The 23,687-nt window shown below is 42.4% G+C and overlaps 1 protein-coding gene across 2 annotated transcripts in view; it reads left to right on the forward strand.

The window, feature by feature from the left end:
• PLCL2 (phospholipase C like 2) overlaps positions 1-23,687 on the forward strand; it is a 195,093-nt gene that overhangs the window by 135,652 nt on the left and 35,754 nt on the right. For both annotated transcript variants that reach the window (XM_047737611.1, XM_047737607.1), the window contains exon 4: positions 17,298-17,373. In XM_047737611.1, coding sequence (XP_047593567.1) covers positions 17,298-17,373 — 76 coding nt within the window. The remainder of the gene's footprint in view (positions 1-17,297; positions 17,374-23,687) is intronic.

The raw sequence follows: 23,687 nt of genomic DNA on the forward strand, positions 1-23,687 counted from the left end.
TCCTTTTAGATTCACAGAAATGAAGATTAGCTGACCTAGAACATGCACTTCATAGCTCACTGATACATTCAGCCTGCTTTTTCCCTTGAGCTTGGGAACCCTCTGGTCCTCTCACCTTGGACCCAGCAGATGGCTATGTCTCTCTTGACCCTCTAACCTTTGCTGTTGGCACAGAGGTGGCTTTGCCAGCTACTTTGTCAGAGAAATCAGTGTGTTCATCTCCATCTCTGTCAGGATGCAGAGACCTGAGTTGGAAACCCTGGAGCTCCCCAAATGTGGGCTCCACTTTGAAACCCCAAGTACTACCTGGGCCACACTCTTTTGGAGGACCCAGGAAAGGCTGGAGAAATGGCTGCCTTTGCCCTCTGAGCCTGCAGTTTGCCCTTGTGTCTGGCTCCATTTGGGGTTCAGAATGTTCTCCAGGCAGTTAAATGGAAATCGTTTGCCTGAGTGATTATTTTACAAGTGCTTGCTGCAATTAACAAGTAAGAATCACATGTGTGAATTTCTTTTCAGAAGTATTTTTTTTGGTCAAGATTCATCAAAAGGATGAGCAGTTTAATATTTCAGTGTGTCCCTTTGTTGTCCTTATTCAGGTTAGAGTTTAGAAAACATGGAAGTTACCTGGATAATATAATTTTATTATTCAGAATTTTGGTGTTTTTACTATCATGCCCTGACTTTATACATGTGAGATCCATTCAAAGATTAATTTGATTTTTTACCACCCATTTTTGTGGAGTTTGGAACAGCATATACTCTTCCATTTAGGAATTCAACACTGTCACAAGTGTAATTTGGAGTTGAGTTTAAAAAGACTGAAATTACATCAGATACTTGTATAAAGTTGTTAGTGGTGATACATAGATTTGTTTGTAAACGCAAAGATGAGCGCCTCTGTTTTTGTGGACAATACGCTTTAGATGTGCAATCACAGTTTAGAAGACAACTTTCCAAGAAATAGGATAATTTGAATGGAACCAACTCCATGGAAATGAAGCTACTGAGATAACCAGCTTATATGAAATATCATGTATTTCCAAAATGGTTTTGAGATTGTATGCACTACAATGTGATTGTAGACACTTACTCGAACCACCTTCTGACATCTTTTCTGGGGCAGTAGGGTATACTCATTTCTGACTTTTTTTTTTTTTTTTTTAAAGTCTGTTATATCCCTAGTTATGAACTGGAAACAAGTTTTAAAGGTGTTTTTCCACAGCCTTTTGAATAAGAGGTGGTGATTTTTCTTCACAGCTAGATGTGTGCCCATAAATAACATTTGGCACTCCACAAGCTTTGAGCCTACATCTTATTGATGTGTTACATTTGACCTCATCCTCATGAGACGAGTGAAATTGAGCCCTGCCTGTGGATCTGTTCTCTCCCGGTTTGGCGTGAGTGGGAGTGCTCATCCTCAACCTCACCAAAACCCTCGAGTGTGCAGGGGGCCGGGCGGTGACTGCCCTCTGCACACCGACTTCTCACTCAGTGGGGACCGCAGGAACTGTCACTCCTTACTCTATTTTAACAGCTCCTGTTTTTCATTCTGTTCATTTCTATTCCCCCAGATTGACATGAAATAATTAATGCCACTCACCCCACAGAAATAGCCACCTTTAATACCAGAAATCTGATCTTACTACCACATGAATTTATCAGGAATAAAAATAGTACTTAATAATGGCTTTAAAGGCTTTTCTAACTGAATTAGGGTGTTTTAAATTCTGAACCATAAGAAAACTACTCTCACTGTAAACTCAGTGGGTGGACAATATGATGTGTTCAGAGTTAAGTTTAACTCTACAAGCTTAATTACCAATTAACTTAAAAATAACATGTTAGGTAGTTTAAAATATTTATTTCCCTACTGCATTTCGTATTAGTCAGATCTTTAGGGCTGACCGGTTTAGATTTTTATATGGAGATTTTATATAGGACATCTTTTATCAACTTACAGAACTCTTTAATTCTGGTATTTTCTTTGAAATAAGTGTTGATCATTCTATCTTTCTTTCTTTTTTTTTTTTTAAAGATTTTATTTATTCATTTTACAGACAGAGATCACAAGTAGGCAGAGAGGCAGGCAGAGAGAGAGAGGAGGAAGCAGGCTCCCTGGTGAGCAGAGAGCCCGACGTGGGGCTCGATCCCAGGACCCTGGGAACATGACCCGAGCCGAAGGCAGCGGCTTTAACCCACTGAGCCACCCAGGCGCCCCGATCATTCTATCTTTCTTTATAAACATTATACTCCTACGCTAGAAGGTGGTCATATGGAGTCACACCATCATTTATGTCATCGTATGGGCAAAAAATAATTTGGGGATTTTTTTGAAGATTTTATTTATTTGAGAGAGAAAACTCATGAGCTGGGTGAGGGGCAGAGGGAGAAGCAGGCTCCCCACCATGTGATATGGGGCTGTTTCCCTGGGACTCTGGGAGCCAAAAGCAGATGCTTAACTGATCCACTGAGGAGCCCAATAATTTTGGTTTTTAAATCACTTATCTGGTGCCGAAAACAAGCAAGCAAACAAGCAAACCCCCCAAGCCCTATCTTTATAAATAGAAATGGCTGAGTATTTAGCTAAATGGAAGTGGGATGGTACTTAACTAATTTTTATTTGATTTCCTGAAATGGAGCCCTGTTTTTGTGGTGAATCTATGGAAGTCTTTGACCAATGTTAGGACTCTCCATAACCAAATCTTTCTTTTGCTGACACATATCATATGTTTACCCTTTGGAAATACTAGCTGCACTCGATTTTTCATGCTCTTTTCTAAAATGTGAATGTAATCTCTCAAGCTATGTTCTCTTGAATACATTTAGTCCAATGTCACCAAATGATGCATCTTGTACCATGTTAGGTCAGGGGTTGGGAAACGCCCGTGGGTCCTGATCTGCCACCAGCTGTTTTTGTGTGGTCTGCATGCTGTTTTGAGTGGTTCTTACATGCTAAATGATGGAAAACAATTGAAAAATAATACTGTATGACTTGAAATGTGAAACCCAAGTCTCAGTGCCCATAAACAAAGCTGTATTAGAGCCCTCACATGCTCTGTGACCGTTTTTGTACCACAACAGCAAGCATGGAGTTGTCAAGACAGAAACTGAACCTGAGCCTAAAAGCCTCAAATACCTACGGTCTGCTCCTTCACAGGAAGGCTTGGCCAACCCCTCACAAAGAGGATCAGGCAAAAAAGTCCCTAGGGTATTTTAATGCCCTGGTTCCCATATTCGCTTTCACCAGTTTAAATTATGATTTCAGAGGCTTTTCTTTCTCTTTTTTTAAAGTAATGGAGTTGGTGCATTTTGAATTTTGACCCATCACAACAGCATTCTACTTGTTCAGTCGGTAGGAGAAGCACACTGCCAGAGCTGGAGGGCTCCTGTCCTGGAAAAGCATTAACACTGACCGTTGACATTTGTTAGCATTTTGATGGTCAAGAACCTGCAGGCACTAGAGGAGGACATTGGAAGAGGAAAGTCAACAAAAACTTTTGCTCTGGCTGCTTGCAGTGCTCCCCAGGCAAGTTGGCTACCTCCGTGGGAATGGTGACCATTGTGCAGAGTTTTGTTATCCAGGAAACTGTGTAACTAGCTTACTTCACAGTGAACATATAGTCCTGCTTGTGCTGCTTAGTACCGAGGCATTAAAAAATGAGCCAAAGAATGGAGTTTAAGTGGTGCTGCTTGTATCAGTTGAAGCAAGCTTCTCTTGTTGCAAAGAAGGGGGAATTGGGTGGAATTCCCAAGCAGGCTCTTTATGTCTCTGAAAACCCCTGGTTTCCTTTTACCCTTTCCAAGCAGGGAGCAGAGCTTTCTCTCAAATGATAAAATTCAGGCTGTGCTAACCACATTCTATTTAAAGCTGTCTCATCAGGCAAGGAATATAAAGGGTGCTAGAGGCGAAGATGGAACCTGTGAACTCCACCCCGCCCCAGGGGGAATGGGAAGTCTGCTCCGAAGGCCCTCTGCAGCTTCCCACACCCTGCTTCTTTATGCTGTTCATATCCTTCTTGCACTCATTACAGCTTGTAATTATATATTCGTTGGTTTGGTTTCTTTTTTTTTAAGGTACCTCTTTCCCCCACTGCTGGGTCGGAACTCCAGGATGGCAGGGACAGTGTGTGCCCTGCTCACCATGCTGTCTCTACCACAGAGCAGGTGCACAAGGTAGATCTATAAATGAGTGAATGAAAATGACCTTGATCTACAGCACACAGATCAGGTGTTCTTCCTACCCTGTCTCTCTGCCCCCAAATGGCTACATTTTCTTGAACTTGGCTGATTTATGTCATCACATGTAGTCTTGCCTGGGAGGGTTAGGTTTCGGGCTGGCCAGAGGATGGAGGTTGGGGCTGCCGCTCTTCCAGGCTTGGTACTAGATGGCAGTCCCCACATCCTAAGGCACTGAGTGGAGCCTTTGTAATAGGTCCCACAAGAAGGGGATGCCTGAGATGCCAGTGGGAGGGGTGGGCCGGAAGCCAAAGGCTTGGGACTCCCAATAGGTGGATAGAGGAATGCCCCTCCCCAGATCATTTACCTTTTGTTCATACTCTCAGATCTCCCCTACCTTTTGCCAGAGAACTTTGCTGTGTCTGAAGTTCCCTACTTAAAGATTCGTATATCCTAAGAGGAAAATGCAGCAGAGGTGAGGAGTGGAGGGGAGAGTCCTAGTTGATCACCGGGCTGGATTCAGTGAAGCCACCCTGGGATGGGAATGTTGCTCACACAGAGTGCAGTGTTCTAGGATTTTCTAGAGCGTGTCCACAGATGGATTGTCATGCGAGCTAATAGGTGAGCATAGGCTCCTGGTGCACCAAGCGGAGAAATACTTGAGTCAGACAGCCATCTCTCAGCTGTCCCACCCACTTCATTGCTGACACTCACTGTCCCCGCTAAGTGAGCTGTATCACACTCCTGTGCTCTTGGGAGGAAAAACCAGACTCTCCTGGACACACAACCACACACGCGCGCATGCATGCACGCACATGCACACTGCCCACCAGCTCTGACCCCACCTTGGGAAAGTCTTTGTCCTTATCTCACCTGCCATCATGAACTGAGTTAGTGCACCGGGCATCCAGCAGAAGGTAATGCCCTGGTGTGTTTCGCCAGTAAGTACAGTTGTAGCTTCACACTGACCATCTGGACAGGTGTGCATGCAGTGTGAATACCTATGTGCAAAACAGCTCTCTCCAAAGACACCGTGACTAGAAATTGGAGGATGAAGGAGGAAGTATACACCCCAGACCCTAGGAAGTATATGAGTGGGTTTGGGGGGCTGAGGTTGTGCTGGCAAAGAATATGAGCCCTGATGATGAGATAGGCCCTGCCTGGTGCTTTTCCGAGGGTGTGACTGAGGGCGAGTCCACTTCTCTATCTGTAAAGTGGGCATAGTTTCACCACCTCAAAGAGTACAAAATTATATGTAAATAGCCCAGACCATAGTAAATTCTCAGTAAATGGGAGCCATCATCATGGTATTATTAGTTTCCTAATGCTAGACACCTGCATCTCATGAAGCTCACGAAGCTTTAAAACCTTTCTGTGTGTGTATCACTCCAAACTTCAGAGCACAGCTCTGCTGTAGAGAGAGCATGGCTGCTCCATTTCATAAAGGCAGGTTTAAATTACAAAGTGAAAAGCAGAAGATAAGGTTTAGGTGAGTTGTCTCTCTTCTCTGAAAGGGGAAGAGACAGGGGAACCCTTGAGTTACGTGGTCAACACCCGGAACAAATCCTGGGTTTCTGCCGTAAATATACTAGTAGCTGGTCACCTGCGTTCTTGTTTTCTTGATCTGCAATTCCTGGAATACTGCGGGCACTTCACTGGGCTAAAAAATTACATAAATAAATAGAATAAAATAAAATAAAAATACTGCTTTTCATTACAGAGAAACCTCCAATTGCTTTTTTCTCTTAACTAACATCTACACTTAGTTACACAGACCTGAGAGAAACTAATGATACCTTACAGTAAGAGTGTGATTGAATTACCTTCTGTTAATTAGGAGTTTCTAAATCACCTTGATCCCCTTGGAGAAAAGACTTGATATAAGTAGACAGTAATAAAAGTGGTACTATGTTTCATTCTAATTGTATCTTTTGAAATTCAATTAATGTTGTAATAATTGATTTAAACAAGGATGTCGGAACTCAAAATGGTCCTTGGTGACTTGAAAGAGTTAATGTAGCATCCAGAAGTTCTTAATCCCTTTCCGGAAGTAACTTGCTCACTGAATAATTGGGTTTAAGGAGCTCGAGTTCCCCATTCTTCTGCAGGTTTTAAGCCAAGTTTTAAGCCATTCTTATCAGTTCCTTGAGGACACTCCCCTCCATCCAAGGGGTAGCCTCTGAACTCACTGTCCTGAAAACTTCCAAGACTGGAGACTTAAAACAGCAGAGCGTTGCCCTTTCCTTCTGACTTTCCAGGCATTTACTAGAGGCAGTGGGAGTGGCTGGCTGTAGACTGTGTCTCTGCTGGACTGTGCCTGGCTGCCCCTCAGGCCCAGCTGTAAGCCCCTTTGCAAGTTGTTGAGTCCCTCTGTCCTCCCATTCCTTTCTTCTACCCTGATAGCAGAGGCTGCTTGGATACCAGATGCACTTGGGTTTCCTGCCGCGTGTCATGCAATCACATTGTTGTTATAGTTTGTGAAAGCGGGAGATGCAGTTTCCAGCGTTAAGAGGCTGACATGACATGACCAAAGGCCTGGCGAGGATGGGGTTTGTGTGTGTGTCTCCTTGAGGCAGCCATGGTGCCCAGTGACTCATCACATGCCGTAGACTGCCCATTGAGTGTGAGGACTTTGAGTCTTCCCACAGTGATCGTGTAAACCCCATGTAATTCTGTGTAGCACATCAAGTTATTCCCTGATGAGATAAGGCTCCATAAAATGGGGAGATGATAACATTATTATAATTTAAATGCATTTGAACTTTACAATATATGTGTTCTCCATACAGAAAAGTACAGTACAATATATTATTATATGAACTATAGGAATTATTATATACTTTTTCTGGATAGTTTTATAATTCGGTGGAGTTCCTCTTTAGGATAGCTTGGGTTCTGTCTTGTTGCCTAATTTTCAACAGTTTTTGTTTCCTTGGAATATCGTATTGTACATGACCAACAAGAGCCCAAGAGCAAAACCAAAATTCTTTTCAACTTTTTGAACTTCTGTGTACTTCCTGAAGCTGAAACTATTCAGAAGTTTTAAAACTTCGCCAACAGTTTATAGTAGGATAAACATTTAAAATCTATGTGCTGGCTTTATAACTAATCTTTTGATCTGTTAGATCCCTAGGTATTTCCAGAGCCCTTTTCTAATACCCCAAGCTATTTTGCCTAGTGGAGCTTCTCCAGCTTCTGGTCTATTTAAACATGTTTGGGAACATACGGAGACCTGTGGTAATGCTAAACCCCAATTAATCTAGAAATAGGAGTGAATTTCTTTTAAATCAGTGTTTGGTTAGGGCTTAATAGTTTATTCAGTTGTCTACATAAAATAAAATTTTCTTATCTGTTTTAAAATATGATTTTTGATAAGATAGATCACCCTGGTGCATTTGTTGTTTTAATTCCTCTGAGCTCTGCCTCTGGGATTTTTGCCTTTTTTTTCCCCTTTTTTTTTCAATCTTTTATTCCTCTTTGTAGCACTCCCCCCAAGCCCAGTTTTCTCTTTGCAGTGTTTTCTCTCATCTTTGCTCCTTTCTCCTCTCCTCCAGTGTAGCAAATGTGTCTAACTAAGGACTTCTAGCGGCTGACACTGGAAATGCCACTCAGAAATACCCACACATGTAAACATTTGGCCCTCCGTATACGCTGGGTGCCAAGGAACTGGTAGAAAGCAGGAACCCAGGGCAATCAGTTGGTTGTTTTGACTACATGATACTATTTATTTTCATGAATTTTATACTGAATCCAAATTTTTTTTTAGGTGAGTACAGGAGAAACATATATTAGTCTGTGTGTAATAAGCATAATATCTTTGTCTTGTATTTATGTGGTAATTCACTTGAGAATCTGCAGTTTAATTAAAACTTAAGGTTTAGATGATTCACAGACCTGTACCCCTGGGGCTAATAATACAGTATATGTTAATAAAAAAAATTTTTTTTAAACCAACAAAATGAGGTTTATAAAAGAAAAAAAAACTTGAGGTTTAGTGTGTGAAATGTCACTCTTTCTCAGTATTGTGAATGTCATTATATATTAACTGAAAGTGAGAAGTGGTAGATGGAGATGATGGTGGTAGAGGAGGCTTTATGTCATGTGAAAATTCAACTAGATGCTTATGCATGAGATACAGTGTTGCTTTACAGGATTTGATCTGAAGTTTAGTGCATAAGGGATTCATGTTGCACCAATATTCAGATCTCAAAGTTATATAACAGGAGAGCCACATTCTTTCCTTAGGTACATACCACCCTAGCTCTGAAGTGACCTTTATGAAAAATCCAAGTATATTGAAAAGCTAGAGAATTCTTGGCTTCCTGAATGCAGACCCTGGGTCACTCATAACTCATAATTCGCTCCAGATTTATCTAGCACTTGGCATCTACTCTCTGCAAAAAAACCCAAAAAACAAAAAAACAAAAAAAGACTGTTGTTAAAATAGTTGAGTACAGTGTGGAGGCAGGCTTATACAATGCTAAAACCATGCTTCGGTTGAATTCATAGAAACTGAGAGTTTAACTGGACTTCACAAAAAAATTGCATGGGATATTTTGAAAAAACGATTCAGAAGGGTTTTGAAGTGCTCTCCCTTTTGTAGTCACTTTGGCTATGACACTTGTTTTGAAAATGCAAATTTATTTGAATGTGATGGCTACATTAAGGAACAATTTTAACCTCACATTTTGTGTTTGATAGTGCAGTTTTGACCACAAGAAACACTGGTGGACACAGAAAACTTGACCTGGCTGACCTGCATGCACACAGGCACCTCAGACAGCACCCAACCCCTCCCAGTTCATGAGCGCCTCTGGAGCTGGGCCCATCCCACAGCTCCTATTCCCCTGCTTTCGTTGCACATCACCCCCTCCACCTTGGGTAATGTACAGGCTGCAACCCTCAGAACACCCACTTCCCAAGCAAACCTCAGGTCTTTTTCAAGGTCAGTCCCACATGCTTTGCAGTAGGTTTGTGTTCCTTAACTCTTTAACATATGCAGAGCGGATCTATGACTTTTATTCAGTTCCTGTCTGTTTTTAATGTGTCACTGCAAAATTTTTGAATGCTCTGGCCCTAACCCCATTTTCCCCACAAACCTTGTGATTTTTATTGCATGGAGCAAATGTAAGAAAAAATGTTTCTGTATACTGCAATGATTTTTAGGAACCTGCACATCCCATTATAGCAGAACTATAGGGACAATTACCAAATGCCCAAATCCAGAGTTCCCAGGCCCAGATCCACCCTCCTTCCAGAAACTCTCCTCATACATCTGTAAACATTTAATATCCTTGTTCTCTTCCTTCCCCTCTGACCGCTCCTGCTGTGTGTCATACACAGTTCTCTCTGCTTAAATTTAAGTGATTCTGGAGCATAACTATGATGCTTTCATCTCATTTGTCTTCTAAAATTCCTCCCTCGGAGATGTATATCTGTTTTCATCTCAGCCGCTACCTTTGTGCAGAAAATCCCAATTTTCCAGTGCCAGAATTAGACCTCCACACACAGACTGCCTCCTTGTAGCCACCTACTCCGCTCTACTAAGGAAGAACTCCACATCCTAGAGGAGTGAACACATTAAAGACACCTTGTAACCTGTGAAATGTTTTCTGACCCACTGTGGGGTGTGTCTTATCTGTCCAGTTACCCCTTTAAGGGGAAAGAGTCTTTGGCTCTTCCCCTGTGCCCACAGCAAGCCAGTCACTAAACCTGCTCTGTCCCCGCACAGTCTCCCACTTTCATCCTTTCCCAGCCCCTCTGCCACCTCCCATGTCCCTCCCCCCGCCCTCCGGAGCTTTGGCTCCCTGCCTGTTTCCTGTCCCCACCTTCACACCCCCACCCTGCATTTCTTCCTGTTTCTCTGTCTCTTGCTCACAGCTGTGATTAGGTATCCCATCCAAACTGACCCTTCCCCGATTTCCTCTAACCTGGTGGAAGTGCCTAGAGAGGGTAATGATACTTGACATTGATTTACATCACCACCACGCCTGCAGTGGGGCCCCAGATGCCCTAGCAGCCAGCTGTGCTCCTCTCTACATGCTGGCCAACAACTCAGGAGTGGTTTTCATCTGGCAGTGCTATAGGTTCTTTCTGTAACTTTTCTCTTATACGGCGTTTTTTTCTATACTTTTCTCTTTTGAGTTATATAGTGGAAAAATGTGGAAGTGGAAGTGAGGTTTCAAGAGGAAACTAAGACAAATTACTCTGGAAACCGTTTGTTACACGGAAATTGTTTTTATAGTGGCCTTGCTGGAAGGGATGATGACTGCACTTATTAATGACGTGGCATACCTCATCCCCTAGATGGGGATCAGCTCTCCACAGACTGTGGCTGCGGCCTCTGCCCCCCCCAGCTTTCCCCCCACACTCCCTCTCCCCATGTGAGCTGCAGAGGGGGCTGGGGTTAACTAGCAGGCAGCTGGGCAAGGACCCCCACAGGGATAGAACTGACGCTTCATTCAAGTATGTGATTTTCCTGTTATTTTCAAGTATTAAAAGCTGTCTCATATTTTCCAACAGTAACTCTCCCATTGATTCAGCTCTGGGACATCTTGCTGGACTTGGACACTTTACTGAAAGAAAACGTTACCTCTGAATTTTCAGTTTTGAAATCACGAATCCCAGTGTTCTTGTATTTGATTCTAAAATTCGTCAAAATTCTTAAAAACTTCTTTTTAAAGTATTAAAAAGAAAAGTGGTGTTATTAACTCAGAGAGACATGACTTTTTCAAGAGCCCAGAAGTGAACACCAAAGCTTACAGATTCCTGAGAGAATTCCCTTTTTCTCTGTCCCATTCTCAGCATTAGCGAAGTGACTCAATTTGTATGCCTGTGTAGTGACAGTCCTCCGGTGACACTGAGCTTTAGAGACATCCACACAGATAATTCTGACTGAGGGGAGAGCACTGCTTTGGACTGTATTGGGTGGTCTTCTGAAGACGTCGATCCTTGATTCATGTTTGCTGTTTTCATATCCATTCCCCGAGTCCTGAGTGGCAAGTCCTGCTTTGGTCCAGGGTGGTACCTGAAGCCACACCTGCCAGCTGGGCATTTGCTGGCCACCAAAGCCTTCCATGGATCTCCACGACAGCCTTGGAACCCCGGGGGCGGGGGGTACCTCAGAGGTTGGGGCAGGCATACCGTTTCTCTAAGCCTGTTGGCAGGTTTAAGAATGATGCTCAAGGGGCACCTGGGTGGCTCAGTGGGTTAAGCCACTGCCTTCGGCTCGGGTCATGATCTCAGGGTCCTGGAATCGAGCCCCACATCGAGCTCTCTGCTCAGCGGGGAGCCTGCTTCCTCCTCTCTCTCTGCCTGCTTGTGATCTCTGTCTGTCAAATAAATAAATAAAACCTTAAAAAAACAAAAAGAATGATGCTCAATTACTTGAGTTTGTTATATGTCACAGAGTCACAGAATCTGTGTCAAGGAACAAAACTTTTTTGTTATCTAGAAGTTCCCCTTTATAAGGACATTAGCACTTCTGAGACCCTGTAACTTCATTACAGATAGCTACAGCCAAAGCAGCAGCAGCAGCCATGTGTGAAGATGGGGACAGGCAAAGCCAAGTCTTAAGTGGAAGGCATTTTCAGCCTGCAGCTGAGGTCAAAGCAAGATAAAGGGAAAAATCTAGAACTCAAAATCTTATGATTAAACTAATTTCACCCGAGGACTTGAAATTATTGGCAAATTGTTTTTGTAATTCTCAAAATCTATGTTCCTGGGATGAAAGGAAATTCGGTGTACTGTCCAAAAGCATATATAAGATCCTTCTATAAAACTAGACTTGTATTGTAATTGTAAAAACATAATTTTCCTACTTGATGTGCAAATTTTAAAACATAAAATTAAGAAGCAGTCTATAGAAATCTAGTGATATAAAATATATTAGTATAGTAACAGTTCTCAGAACCATATCCATAAATGGAGAAGTTTGCCTTATACAAAAAGAGGAGTTACTTTCAAAACAGAATATTCTTACGAAAGACATTTCTGGTTTCTGTCCAGCTTAATAAAATGTAAATTTTTTTACTTGCCTTTAGTTGAAACATCCTGCTTTTCATCTGCTTGAGTCTTGTATTAAAACCCTAATTTATATATATTAGAGTTGATCAAATTTATGAAATGGGTTTCTGGGCTACGTTAAATTCATAGATTTTCCTAATGCATTAGTTCCAGAAATTTAGGGAGTTACTGGTAATTGGACACTAACAGAAAATCTATTCGCAACAACTACCCAAAAGCATCTTGTACTTCATAAATAATATGAGCTGTCCTCGTGGGAAGTTACCAGGGTTAGCAGCAGGATGATCTCATTGCTGAGCCAAGACCCATAGCTCTGTGTTTACAGGGATCAGTGGAAACACATTTGCATTAATGCAAATGATGCTTCTAAAGCCAACCATTCTACTGGCCTTTATTACATTGACATATTCATGTAATATATACAGAGAAAATAATGTAACTTAATATAAAGCAGTTTCTCCCTTTGACTCATCTGTTGATGTCACTCCCCATGTATTTGCTTTTGTCTACTCTGAAATGCTTATTCTAGTCGCTTCATATTAAATATGAATGATTTCTCTCTTATAATGATGAATTGTTAAGTGGAGCCAAGCAAATACTTTATTGTTGTCATGTTAAAAGAAATGTTTTCCTAAAGCACTTTACAGAAATATTTTTAAAAAGACAATTCTCAGGGTGCCTGGGTGGCTCAGTCGGTTAAGCGTCTGCCTTTGGCTCAGGTCATGATCCCAGTGTCCTGGGATCGAGCCCCACATAGGGCTCTCTACTCAGCAGGGAGTCTGTTTCTCCCTCTGCCTCTGCCTGCCTCTCTGCCTGCTTGTGCTCTCTGTCTCGCTCTGTCAAATAAATAAATAAAATTCTTAAAAAAAAAAAAAGACAATTATAGGTGGAAGTCAGTGGTAGAGATTATACCACCTACTGTGTGTAGCACCTGTCAGGTGTTACTAGATTCCTTTCTGCTTTTGTGTGTCTTTCTGGCTGGGATGCCCTTTCCTCAGCTTTCCTTGTGCAGTTAGTTCTACTCCTACAGCAAGACACGTCATGGTGCTGTGGAAAAGCAGGGGCTTTGAGGTCAATAAGAATGCATTGTTTCTTAGTGGCAGCCCCTTCTCCTGTCTAACCAGAGGACCTTGGGGAAGCAACTTAACTCTCAGGCCCTCAGTGTTCACACCTGTAACACCAACACTATAAATACCCACCTCCCATGGGTTTTGTGAGCGGTAAATGAAATAGAAGGCACCAAGGACACACCTGATGCAGAGGACGTGTTCAATGGCTTTCATTTTGATTCAGTCAGTCAACACTGGTACTGTTTATAATCACAGCTTGTTATAAAGCTGCAGACTTTGGCAGAGATGGGCCCCCACTAGATCTAATGGCCCTCCCCATGTTGTCTGTGCTCCCTCCGTGCCATGTGCTCTACATTCAATCCTAGCTGTGAGCTAATGAAGCAAGACCTCAGGCAGCTGGGTGGGCAGGCAGGACGGTCCACCACCTGGCCCCGCCCTCTCAGCCTGCGCTGAGTGCACTGAGAGGAGCCCACAGCCCAGAGAGCTTACTGGGGAATACCCAGTGGGGTTCTCTCACTCAAGGAAATTTATGCAAATACTGCAGGAGATGAGGATTACTGAACTCACTTTCTGGACAAGAACTATAAACTGTTTACTATACATTAACGTAAGTACCCACCCTAACTGTAAATATGTACCCTAAAACTATAAAAAGGCATAAACTGGCAGTTCCTCCTCCCCAAGGAAGTGGTGAAAACATTTAGTAACAGGTGTGGCAAGATGAATCATCTCTGCCAAGGTCTGGATGTGCTTTCTTCCTGCCTTCTCGAAGTTCTGCTGATTGTTTATTGTGGTGCCTGACCGTCTGAGGCTGGTTCCCTCTAGAATACCCCTCCAATATGGTCTGCAAAAACGTGCATGGTTGACATCCAAACCTGGGAGGAGTGGCTTCTTGCTGTGTTTGCCTTCTTCACCCTGGTGGAGTTGCCCCTTCTTATTTGACATACTGCTCATAAATCAGGGGTAGAGTGTGTGCTCAAGTCCCGTCAGCAGACAGAGCGTCAGCGGGTCGCCATGACACTGTTCCAGAATCTGGCCTGGATCCTGAGGGAAGAACCAAGCAGCACTTGGAGGACTTCGAGGACAGGAGGTTTATTTAATGCCAGCGGGCTCAAAGGAGACAGATCTCCAAAGGTCTGAGCTCTGAGCACAAGCAAGGGGGGTAATTTATACACTTCTACTTCCACATACTTGGCACTTTCGGTGCGCGTGCGAAGCGGAGCAGGGAGAAGAACCGGGAAGAGCCGTGGGGCAGGGACTGGGGCTCCCCTGCTGGCTTGGTGGGCCATCTTAGGACACAGATTTTTCCTCTTCCACACCACCAGTTACTCCCCCACTAAATAACCCATCTACCTACTGTGGCTTAGGTGTATTTAACTTTGTCGTGCCCAGTAGCATGTGGGCTACAGTGGCAATGCCACATCTTGTTGTGATGATTTTTTTGCCTGGAGTCCTGGGTTAGCAACTCTTCTGTATTCATCTGTAGCACTTAATCAGGGCCCCCCACTCAGAGGACCTCGGTAAAGGATTGAGCCTTCAAGAGTTACAGAGCATCTGAGGCCGGTGAACTTCTCTCTCCAGACCCTTGAAATGGATGTGCTGGCCTTAAACTTTGCATGTATTTTATAAACCGAAAGGTGCTTAACTGTTTAACCTTTAGTGACACTTTAAACTGGAAGAGGCTTCTAAGAAGAAGAATGTGACTTCTTGTTTCTCTCAGCTTCATCAAACCAGGCTTTTCAAGTAAAACTAAAACTAGTAATGGATGTTTGAAACATTGCCAGTGAGGCGTGCTCATCCAGCTAATCTTGGGCTGCCAGAAAACGCTCTGCCAGGCCCCCTGGATCAATGGGGGAGTCCATGGTCACATCTGCTTTCGAGTGCCTTAATGGTGCGTCCTTTCATTTACTCCTCACAGCATTTTGAAGGTAGTGTCTTTTATTCAACTCATTTTATAGGTAGGAAATTATAGCTCATTATGTTTAATATCCTGGTCTGGATGGCAAAGCTAATGAACAGCAGAACCAGGATTTGAGCCCATAGAAATCTGTGCTCTTTCTGCCCCCACACCGTCCCTGGTAAGGGTGTGTTCTGACCACCTTTCCCCCACATCTTCTTCCTGACCAGGTTCCTTTCATTGCTGGTATTTTTTTCCCTTCTTTTTCCTATTTGCATGATGGAGGCACGGTTAGCTAGTTCTTTGATAGTGGGTTGTGACAACCATCATCCTTGCTTAAAGAAGTCCTTGCTTCTTCCTATCTGTCATTTTGGCTTGACATCAAAGCTGAAAAAGGTTACTGATGACGGTATGAACCTTTTCAGTATGCAAATGATGTCATGGTATGAATGACTTTATATCAGTGTAATTGAGCTCTTAACTATTCATTTTTATCATTGCCTGTTCAATATGTCAAGCTATGAAATAGAATATTTTAAGTTACAGGCATGACTCAGATCTTGAAGAATGAATGTGAAAATACTGAATTCCAAAGTGTGAGCTCTTCCACTGGAATATAGGCTTCTTGAAGATAGGGGCTATATCCTGTATGTCCCTTTGTCCCCAGTTCCTGCTCTGGTCCATGGATAGTGAGTGAAGGCATAAATGAACATCTGTGTTGGCCTTAAACCTTTTGGTGTTCACTGTAATTCTCTTAGAACGATAGACAAGTTGATAAATGCTGTGTGACTCATTTGAAGGACCTGGAGTATTTAAGAGGCACGTTGATTATGCTCTGGTTTGTAATTAGTCAAAATAGGGTGTTCCTTCTTTGAATTATACAAATAATCCAACCTACATATATTTGGTTTCTATAAAATAATGACTGTGGCAGTTAGTGTTAAATACTATAAAGAAAAACAAGGCAGAATTTAAAGAAATGGAGAATGATGGATGGGTATTTGTGATTTAAAATAAAATGGTCATGTAATATAGATGGGTAATATAATGCAAAATATTTGGACATTTAAATACAAAAAGCTGAAATCTATAATTATGGTAAGCATCATAATGGTACCCAATTTTGGTATAATTTTGGTACAAAAATGGCTATACCATTTTCATAGTGATTTTAGAGCCAAAAGGATTACTTCAGACAGATCTTTTCCTAACATTTTGGTAAGTAAAATAATCGATCAGTTGTGCCCTTATCCTCCTTTTCCTTTTCTTTTTTCTTTTTTTTTTTTTTCATTCAAGCTTGCCTGCTAAAACAAACACACGTAATTTGGAATAAGAACTCAAAATTGAATCTTTTATTTTTATTTGTTTTCTTTTCAAAATTAAGTATTTTAAGATCATTGCGAGGAACATTAAAAACACTAGTTTGATGCATTAAGTAAACACTGTTTTAGGGGGCACCTGGGTAGGTCAATTAATTAAACATCTGGCTCTTAGTTTTGGCTCAGGTCATGCTCTCAGAGTTGTGAGATCAAGCCCTGCATTGGGCTCTGTGTTCAGTGGGGAGTCTCCTTGAGACTCTCTCTCTCTCCCTCTCTCTCCGCCCCTCCACCCTGCACTCTCTCTCTAAAAATAAATAAATAAATCTTAAAAAAAAAATAAATGCTGTTTTTTTTTATCCTCTTGGTAAGTTTTAAACTAATTTTCAGATGAAGGCATTTTAGCTGAAATGAGTAAGGTGTGTAGGTGGCAGAGCTCTCTGTAAGATGCCACTGAAGATTTTGTTAAAATGAATGACTGAAAATATAACTTAAAACACAGATCAGATGTGTATACATATTTATTTGTAGCTTCTCACACTGAAACCCCATTCAGCATTGACACAAGGTTCAAATTCAGTGTCGTACAAGCCTAACTATGAAACACGATACTCCCAGTCTGTTCGAACCACTACTTGGAGGGCAGGATTTTTCATTTTGTACATACACGTTTGGACTGAGTCAAGGGAAGTCAGATTAAAGAGCGTTTTGCCCCAGCACCTCAGCCTGTTTGGAGAAGAGAGCCCCCTGCTCGTGTGTAGACGGGTGCTTGGTCGTCAGGTGTAACCCTGTGTCTGGGTCTTCACTTTGCAGATGATCCAGTCCCTCAAGGCCGTGATTGAAAATGCAGATGCTGTGTATGAAAAGATTGTACATTGTCAGAAGGCAGGTAAGTGAAAGTTTATTTCTTCTCTTTAAAATGAAATTTGTAGCATCATTATTTATGTCCTTAAACTATTTTATCTTTTGCTGGAAACTATATCCAGGAAATCAGATGAAGAATTATTTTTCCATAGCTAAAGAAAATACTAATTCACTGCTTCTCAAGCCTGGATAACAAACTCACTTGGGGGAAGCTTTTAAAATATACTGACACAGTCTGGGGTGTGGATGAAAAATTCCTAGCTGTTAAATGTCCCAGGTGTTTCTGGTGAGCAGCCAAGATGGAGAGCTGCTGCACAAGATGGAGAGCTGCTGCACTGACCTCCTTCTCCTCAGCTTGCCCTATGCTGCTGACCCCACTTTGTTCCCCCCATGACCTTCCACCAGGCAGTGGGAAGGGTGAGTGGGGCTTGAGCAGAGCTCTCTCTGCTGTAAGTTCTTAGAAAGGAGAGTGGGCATTGGTTAGAGCCTCTTGACACTTTTTAATGCACTGGCATGTTCAAATGCTGATGGATTCATCCATTTAATACCAAAATGTTATACCAGATTATAAAACGCTACCATCTGATGATTTTAGCTAAGATAAAACCAAAAAAAGTGTTCTGCATTGTACTAAGAATAGACAAAATGGAATTCTTTCAATTTTCCTATTTTGTTAGGGCATCATTTTGGAAGATGTTAATATGGAGAATATTTGTAACGAATATAACAATATCTGTCCTTAAATTCTAGGATTTCTGGTTGCTATTCCTTTTTTTTTAAACCCTTATTTATTTTTTGTAATCTTTACACCAAGTGTGGGGCTCCAACTCACAGCCCTGAGATTAAGGGTCACATATTCTTCCAAATGAGCCAGCCAGGCGCCCCTGGTTGCTATTCTTTAACATCAAGGGTCTATAAGTACCACTTAGTCTGGAAAAAAAAAAAAAAATCTCTTATCTCAGAAATAAACTTGTTAAAAATAGATCAAAGACAAAGATAGATATATGTGACAGTTTTCTTTTTTGGTGTTTATTGAAGGAACATTCACATTAGTGACTAACCAACACACGAAAATCCTCATCTTGTTTTATTCATTAGCAAAGTGATCTTTCTACGTCTAGTCCTTTCTGGGCTAATACTCTCTACAACTGCAACTAGAATGAGATACTTCAAACACCATTTTTATCCTGTCAATGTTGTACCAAAATTATCCAGTAGCTGACTAGAGTCTGTTGTATCAAATCTAAGCTTCTGACTTCCCGTATAAGGTTATCTACTAACGGGCCAGCCCATTTTGCCAATGCTATATAAAATTTGTTAGTTAAATCATCTATTCATTCATTTAATAAATATGTTTTGAACTTCTGCCATACCAAAGGTACTTGTAAGATGTACTTGTAAGAGCTATCACATACCAAAATATTAAAAAGTAAGCAAGATAGTTGTTTGCCTTCTAGAACTTTTCAATTAAGCAGGAGATTATGAAAGTAATCACACATACTCGAATGTATTGAGTACTTATGCTGTGTTACTTAGGAGTCTGAATTTGGTTGGTGGGACAGTGGGGAGCCATTGATTTTTTGAGCAGAATAAGAGAGAACTTGAGCTTTAAGGTGGTGATCACAATATCTGTGTGCAGAGAATTTTCATTGGCAGAACCCAACTGGGAGGCTGCTGGGAACAGTGAGAAGGAAGAGAAGTGATGGTATGCATCCAGCCTGGCCTTTGGGCAGCCTTTCCCACTTCTCAGTGTGTTTTTCCTTAGTCAGATTTTCATAAGCCTCTCCTCTGGTAAGACTTCTCTCCCCTCCTCTTGGCCAGTCTGTACATTTCGTCCTTTTGTCTCAATGGTCTTCCAGGAGCCCTTTGTGATTGCAGGAGTTACGTCACCTAACCATTCTATTCAGCCCTGCGGAATGTGTTTGGTTCAGCTCACAGAGCCTCAGTGACTGTGTGTTTTATTAATGTGTTCCCTGTCCTTTAAACAGGCTCATGACCTGCTGTGCCACAGGTTTGCATGTTGAGATCTCTGTATTTTACCCACAGCACCTGTTCTCACATTCTACACAGGGTAGTAGAGTACTGACTAAATGTGATTTCACTTGTACTAAGTACTCAATTCTACTCAATTCATGTATTGTCATGAGAATTGTGGACTGTTAGAATCTGAAGCTGCATTTATCGGACAAAAAAGAACTATTTATTAACAATTAGAGTTATTGTCAGTTCTGTGCGACTTCATTGGTTTATGAAATGTGACTATTTCTAGCATAATGCAGCTTTCCGTTGTTGTTCTATTGAATTTCAGTGAGGGATATATTTGCTTGCTCCAAGCTGAAGAGTGTTGCCTATTAAGAACTTTGCTTGGAGGGCAAACAGGAATAACCACTGTGTAATGGTGCGCATTGCTCTGGGCTGGAAGATCCTGAGAAGCACGTAACGATTATCTTTTGGTTTCACAGCTACTGCTCACCGCCTACACAGCCCTTCTGTTATCCTAAGTGCTTATTTTAGAATCCTTGATCTTTTGTTTCTCATGTTTACAGTTATCAGAAGGGCATATAGTCATTAGTCATATGAAGAATTGCTAATTTGTATTGGGCTCAAAAACATTTGCATGAGATTTTACTTCTGATAAATAATTGCTGTTCTGCTTACAGAACCTTAATCTGACAATGACAAAATGAAGATACAGGTGCCAAGCGCTATAAGCGAGGATTCTTTCAGAAGCATTTCAAACTTCTAAACCCAAATTTATATTCTTCTAGATAAACTTTCATCCAAACAGCTCCGTGAAATATGGAATCACGCAGCCACCTCCAGTCCATGTTCAAAAGCGTGCCCAGTTTGAACAGGTTCAGACTCCCAGCTCTCTGGTTCTTTTTTTTTTTTTTTTTTTTTTTTTTTTTTTTTGAGATAGAAATGGGTATTGCTCATGGTGTTCTTAGGAAGAGGGGGTAAGGCAGGAGAAGAATGCTAAGAAGTGAAGACCTCCAGCCAGGGTGGGCTAGGATCCTGCAGACCTTGGCAGGCAGACACATGGCCAGAAGTGACCCCCTTGGGGAGGACAGGGCGAAGGAGATGAGTGGTTCAGGCAGCCTGCAGAGCCTGTTCTTTTAAGAGGAGAATATTGCAGCACAGAGGGCTGGGGGGTCAAAGGGACTTCTTTATAAGCAAATCATGTCCCTAAAATTAGGAAAGAGCCCCTGAAGAGGTGAAGAGGAAGACCTTAAAAGATGAAACAAGGAGTAAGGAGAGAAGAAGGGAGGAGGGCAGAAATCCAGGATAGTTGTGACCAACTTGACCTTAGAAAGGGGGCTGGGCCCCTCTTCTTCCCAGACACTCCAAATAGCTGTGACATCGAGAGAAATTCCAAGGAGGAGAGGACCGTTTTCCATTGGGCAGGTGGATGCGGACACAATGCCATAGGAGGGCACTGGCTTTGGGAGTGAGAGAGTAGAAGGAGGGCCTCCGGACAGGGGCAGAGTCCAATGGCCTAGTACCAGCGGAGGGACTGGGTGGCATTGCTGGGGAGGGGGTGAGGTGCAGGAGGGATGGAGGGCAAGTGGGTCTGGGCCAATGCGTGAGTGAGAGAGGGGTCAGTCAGATCTGGCGTGGCTGTATGCGCGTGAGCGTGCATTTCCAGGATCACAGGTGAATGAACACACTCTCATTCTCTCCTAAACCTAACACATGCTTGTGTTTCCAAGACAGGGCAAAGGAGGAGATTGCTGGGGAGCACAGGCAGGGGAGCTGGACTGAGATCTGTGGAGGAGGAAGCTTCCTAGGAGTTCTTCTTTAAAAAGTTTACAGAAGGTGTGGCGCCTGGGTGGCTCAGTAGGTTAAAGCCTCTGCCTTCGGCTTAGGTCATGATCTCAGGGTCCTGGGATCGAGCCCCACATTGGGCTCTCTGCTCAGCAGGGATCCTGCTTCCCCCTCTCTCTCTGCCTGCCTCTCTGCCTACTTGTGATCTCTGTCTGTCAAATATATAAATAAATAAATAATCTTAAAAAAAAAAAAAGTTTATAGAAGGTGATAAAAGGGTAGCCAGATTCTTTCTGGGGTAAGTCTTTTCCGCTATGTATTATCTATCTCTCTTTTGCTGGCCCAAAATGGCAGCCTATCTTTGAATTTTAATTTCCTCTTTGGTCACTGCTTTGATCTGCTTCGTAAAGGATAGGAAGACGATGTAGAAGGAAACCCAAACTGCCTTGCTTCAGTGCATTGGGTGTTTTTTTATCTAGTGAATTTAATCAGAGAATAATTTGCTCTCCAGAAAGGAAAAAGAAGTCAATGACTTACTTCTTGTTAAAGACAGTGAATTAACACACGCACTTACTTTCCCCTCCCTTCTGAACCTCATTAAAATGACGGTTAGGGTTTGTTGGGTTTTTTTTGTTTTTTTTTTTTTTTTTTTAAGGCATAAGTCCATCAGGACAAAATGGGAGGAACAACATTATGGAAACTGAAAACTACCCGAACAAGTGGCAGTTGGCTTAGGTGGTGCAGGAGAGCCGAGTTGGAGGCTGGCAGCGGGCACTGCATGCAATCTGATTTATACTGCCGGCCTTGCCTACCCCCCGCCCCCCTACCTGCACAGAACCTGGGGGCACCAGGTGCCTCTCTGCAGGTTGGGGTGAAGGTGGGGATAAAGAGAGAATCATCTGAGAGGGGGGATTAAGGAGCTGTTAGACCTCAGATGCCTGGAGACAGTACGTGTCCTGACAGCAGAAATGTGAAAATAACAAAATTTTCATCCCTCATTTGGGGAGTTGAGTAGGTAATGTCCAGGAAAAAAAAAAAAAATGGAACATTATCATCATGTTACTTAGAAATATGGACATAAACACTAAAACAAGAAACAAACAACTAAAGGGGTCGAATATAACTCCTTCTGGAAAGGGGGAATGGGTAACAGCGATTTGGCTCTTTAAACTATGTACATAATATTGATAAAAATTAAATTACTAAATGACTAAATTAAACAACAGAAGAAAGAAGGAAGGAATTAAGGACCAGAAGCTGTCCCAAGAATCCCTGACTGAGAATGTTCCAGGAGAAGGCATGGCCACACTCCCAGGTGTGGGGACAGTATTGAATGATTAGGTGGGGTTTCTGCCAAGGAACCCGCTGGCATTGTGGGCTTGGGTGGGCGACAGCCTAGTTCCTCTTCTGGCAGGAGATTGATTCTACCCTCTTTCTGAATGACGGGGGAAGATCAGGCTCTAAATGAAAGAAACCCCAGCCCACCCCAGAGTTATTTAAATAGAAGCTCCTTTTCTAAAAGCTCTAAGGGATTCTCATGCATGGTAGGGTCACATCATTACCTAGTGAAGTGGGATATAAGCTAAATTTCCAAATAATGAAAGCTTTTGTTACCCTTCATTTTAATCCTTTTAACGGAACACTTTCTGTAACAGATTCTGTAGGTCCCTGCTTCTTTAAACTTGCTTTACCAAACATAATTTGAACTTTCACGACCGAGGGTCATTTTGAGAAGCATCTGTTATTATCTTGCAGTTTAATGGCGAGTCCCCCAGGAGCCCATATGTTTCTAGAGGACCCCTAACCCACTCTGCCTGCTCAGATCCTATTCCAGGGTTAATGGTTTATTCGTTACTTCCATTGAATTTTCACTTCCTACTGCTAATTTGTACTGTATCTGACTGCCTATTAGTACACCGACACTTTTTTTCCTTTCTAATTTGCTGCTTCTAGTCTGCTGAGCAGTTGGCATCTCCCCCATGGCCAGGCTTGATAGATTTGTCTCACTAAATGCAGGTGAGAGCCTGATGCACTCCCACTCAGAACAAGCAGAGCACTGGGCCAGGCCTGCATCCTGCATTTGATTGATCCTTTTTTTATTTTGCAAACTCCTCCGATCTCAGGATCTAAGCGTGTTCCTAGGAGCTGGGGTTACCAGAGAAGCAACCTGTCACCATCCGTCACTTGCTTGGCTCACATCAGTGTCTTACCCAACACAGTAAACATAAAAGCAGCCATTAAGATTTATCCTGGAAGCACCTAGCAAGTTTGCAAAAGGAGACCTGTAACTTCTGTTTTCATTTATGTCAGGGTGTTTCTCACCTGTGTCTGACAGAAGTAAGAGGTTCTTCCCTGGGGATCCAGGGACTTGTGTTCTTGTGCCTTGTGTGTGCCGTTAGGTTAGTCACTACCCCTCTCTGTCTCATTTTTCTCCTTCTGTGATTCCCTCCTGGTGCCGCACGGGTGCTGAAACGCAGTGACCGAAGATCAGTTGTCTAATTAGCAATTTTGGAATGGCTTGCTTACAGTTACTTAAAAGGATTACAAGATTAAACAAGCAAGCAAGCAGCCCCA

This window comes from Lutra lutra, chromosome 1, assembly GCF_902655055.1.
Source record: "Lutra lutra chromosome 1, mLutLut1.2, whole genome shotgun sequence".
Taxonomy (NCBI): domain Eukaryota; kingdom Metazoa; phylum Chordata; class Mammalia; order Carnivora; family Mustelidae; genus Lutra; species Lutra lutra.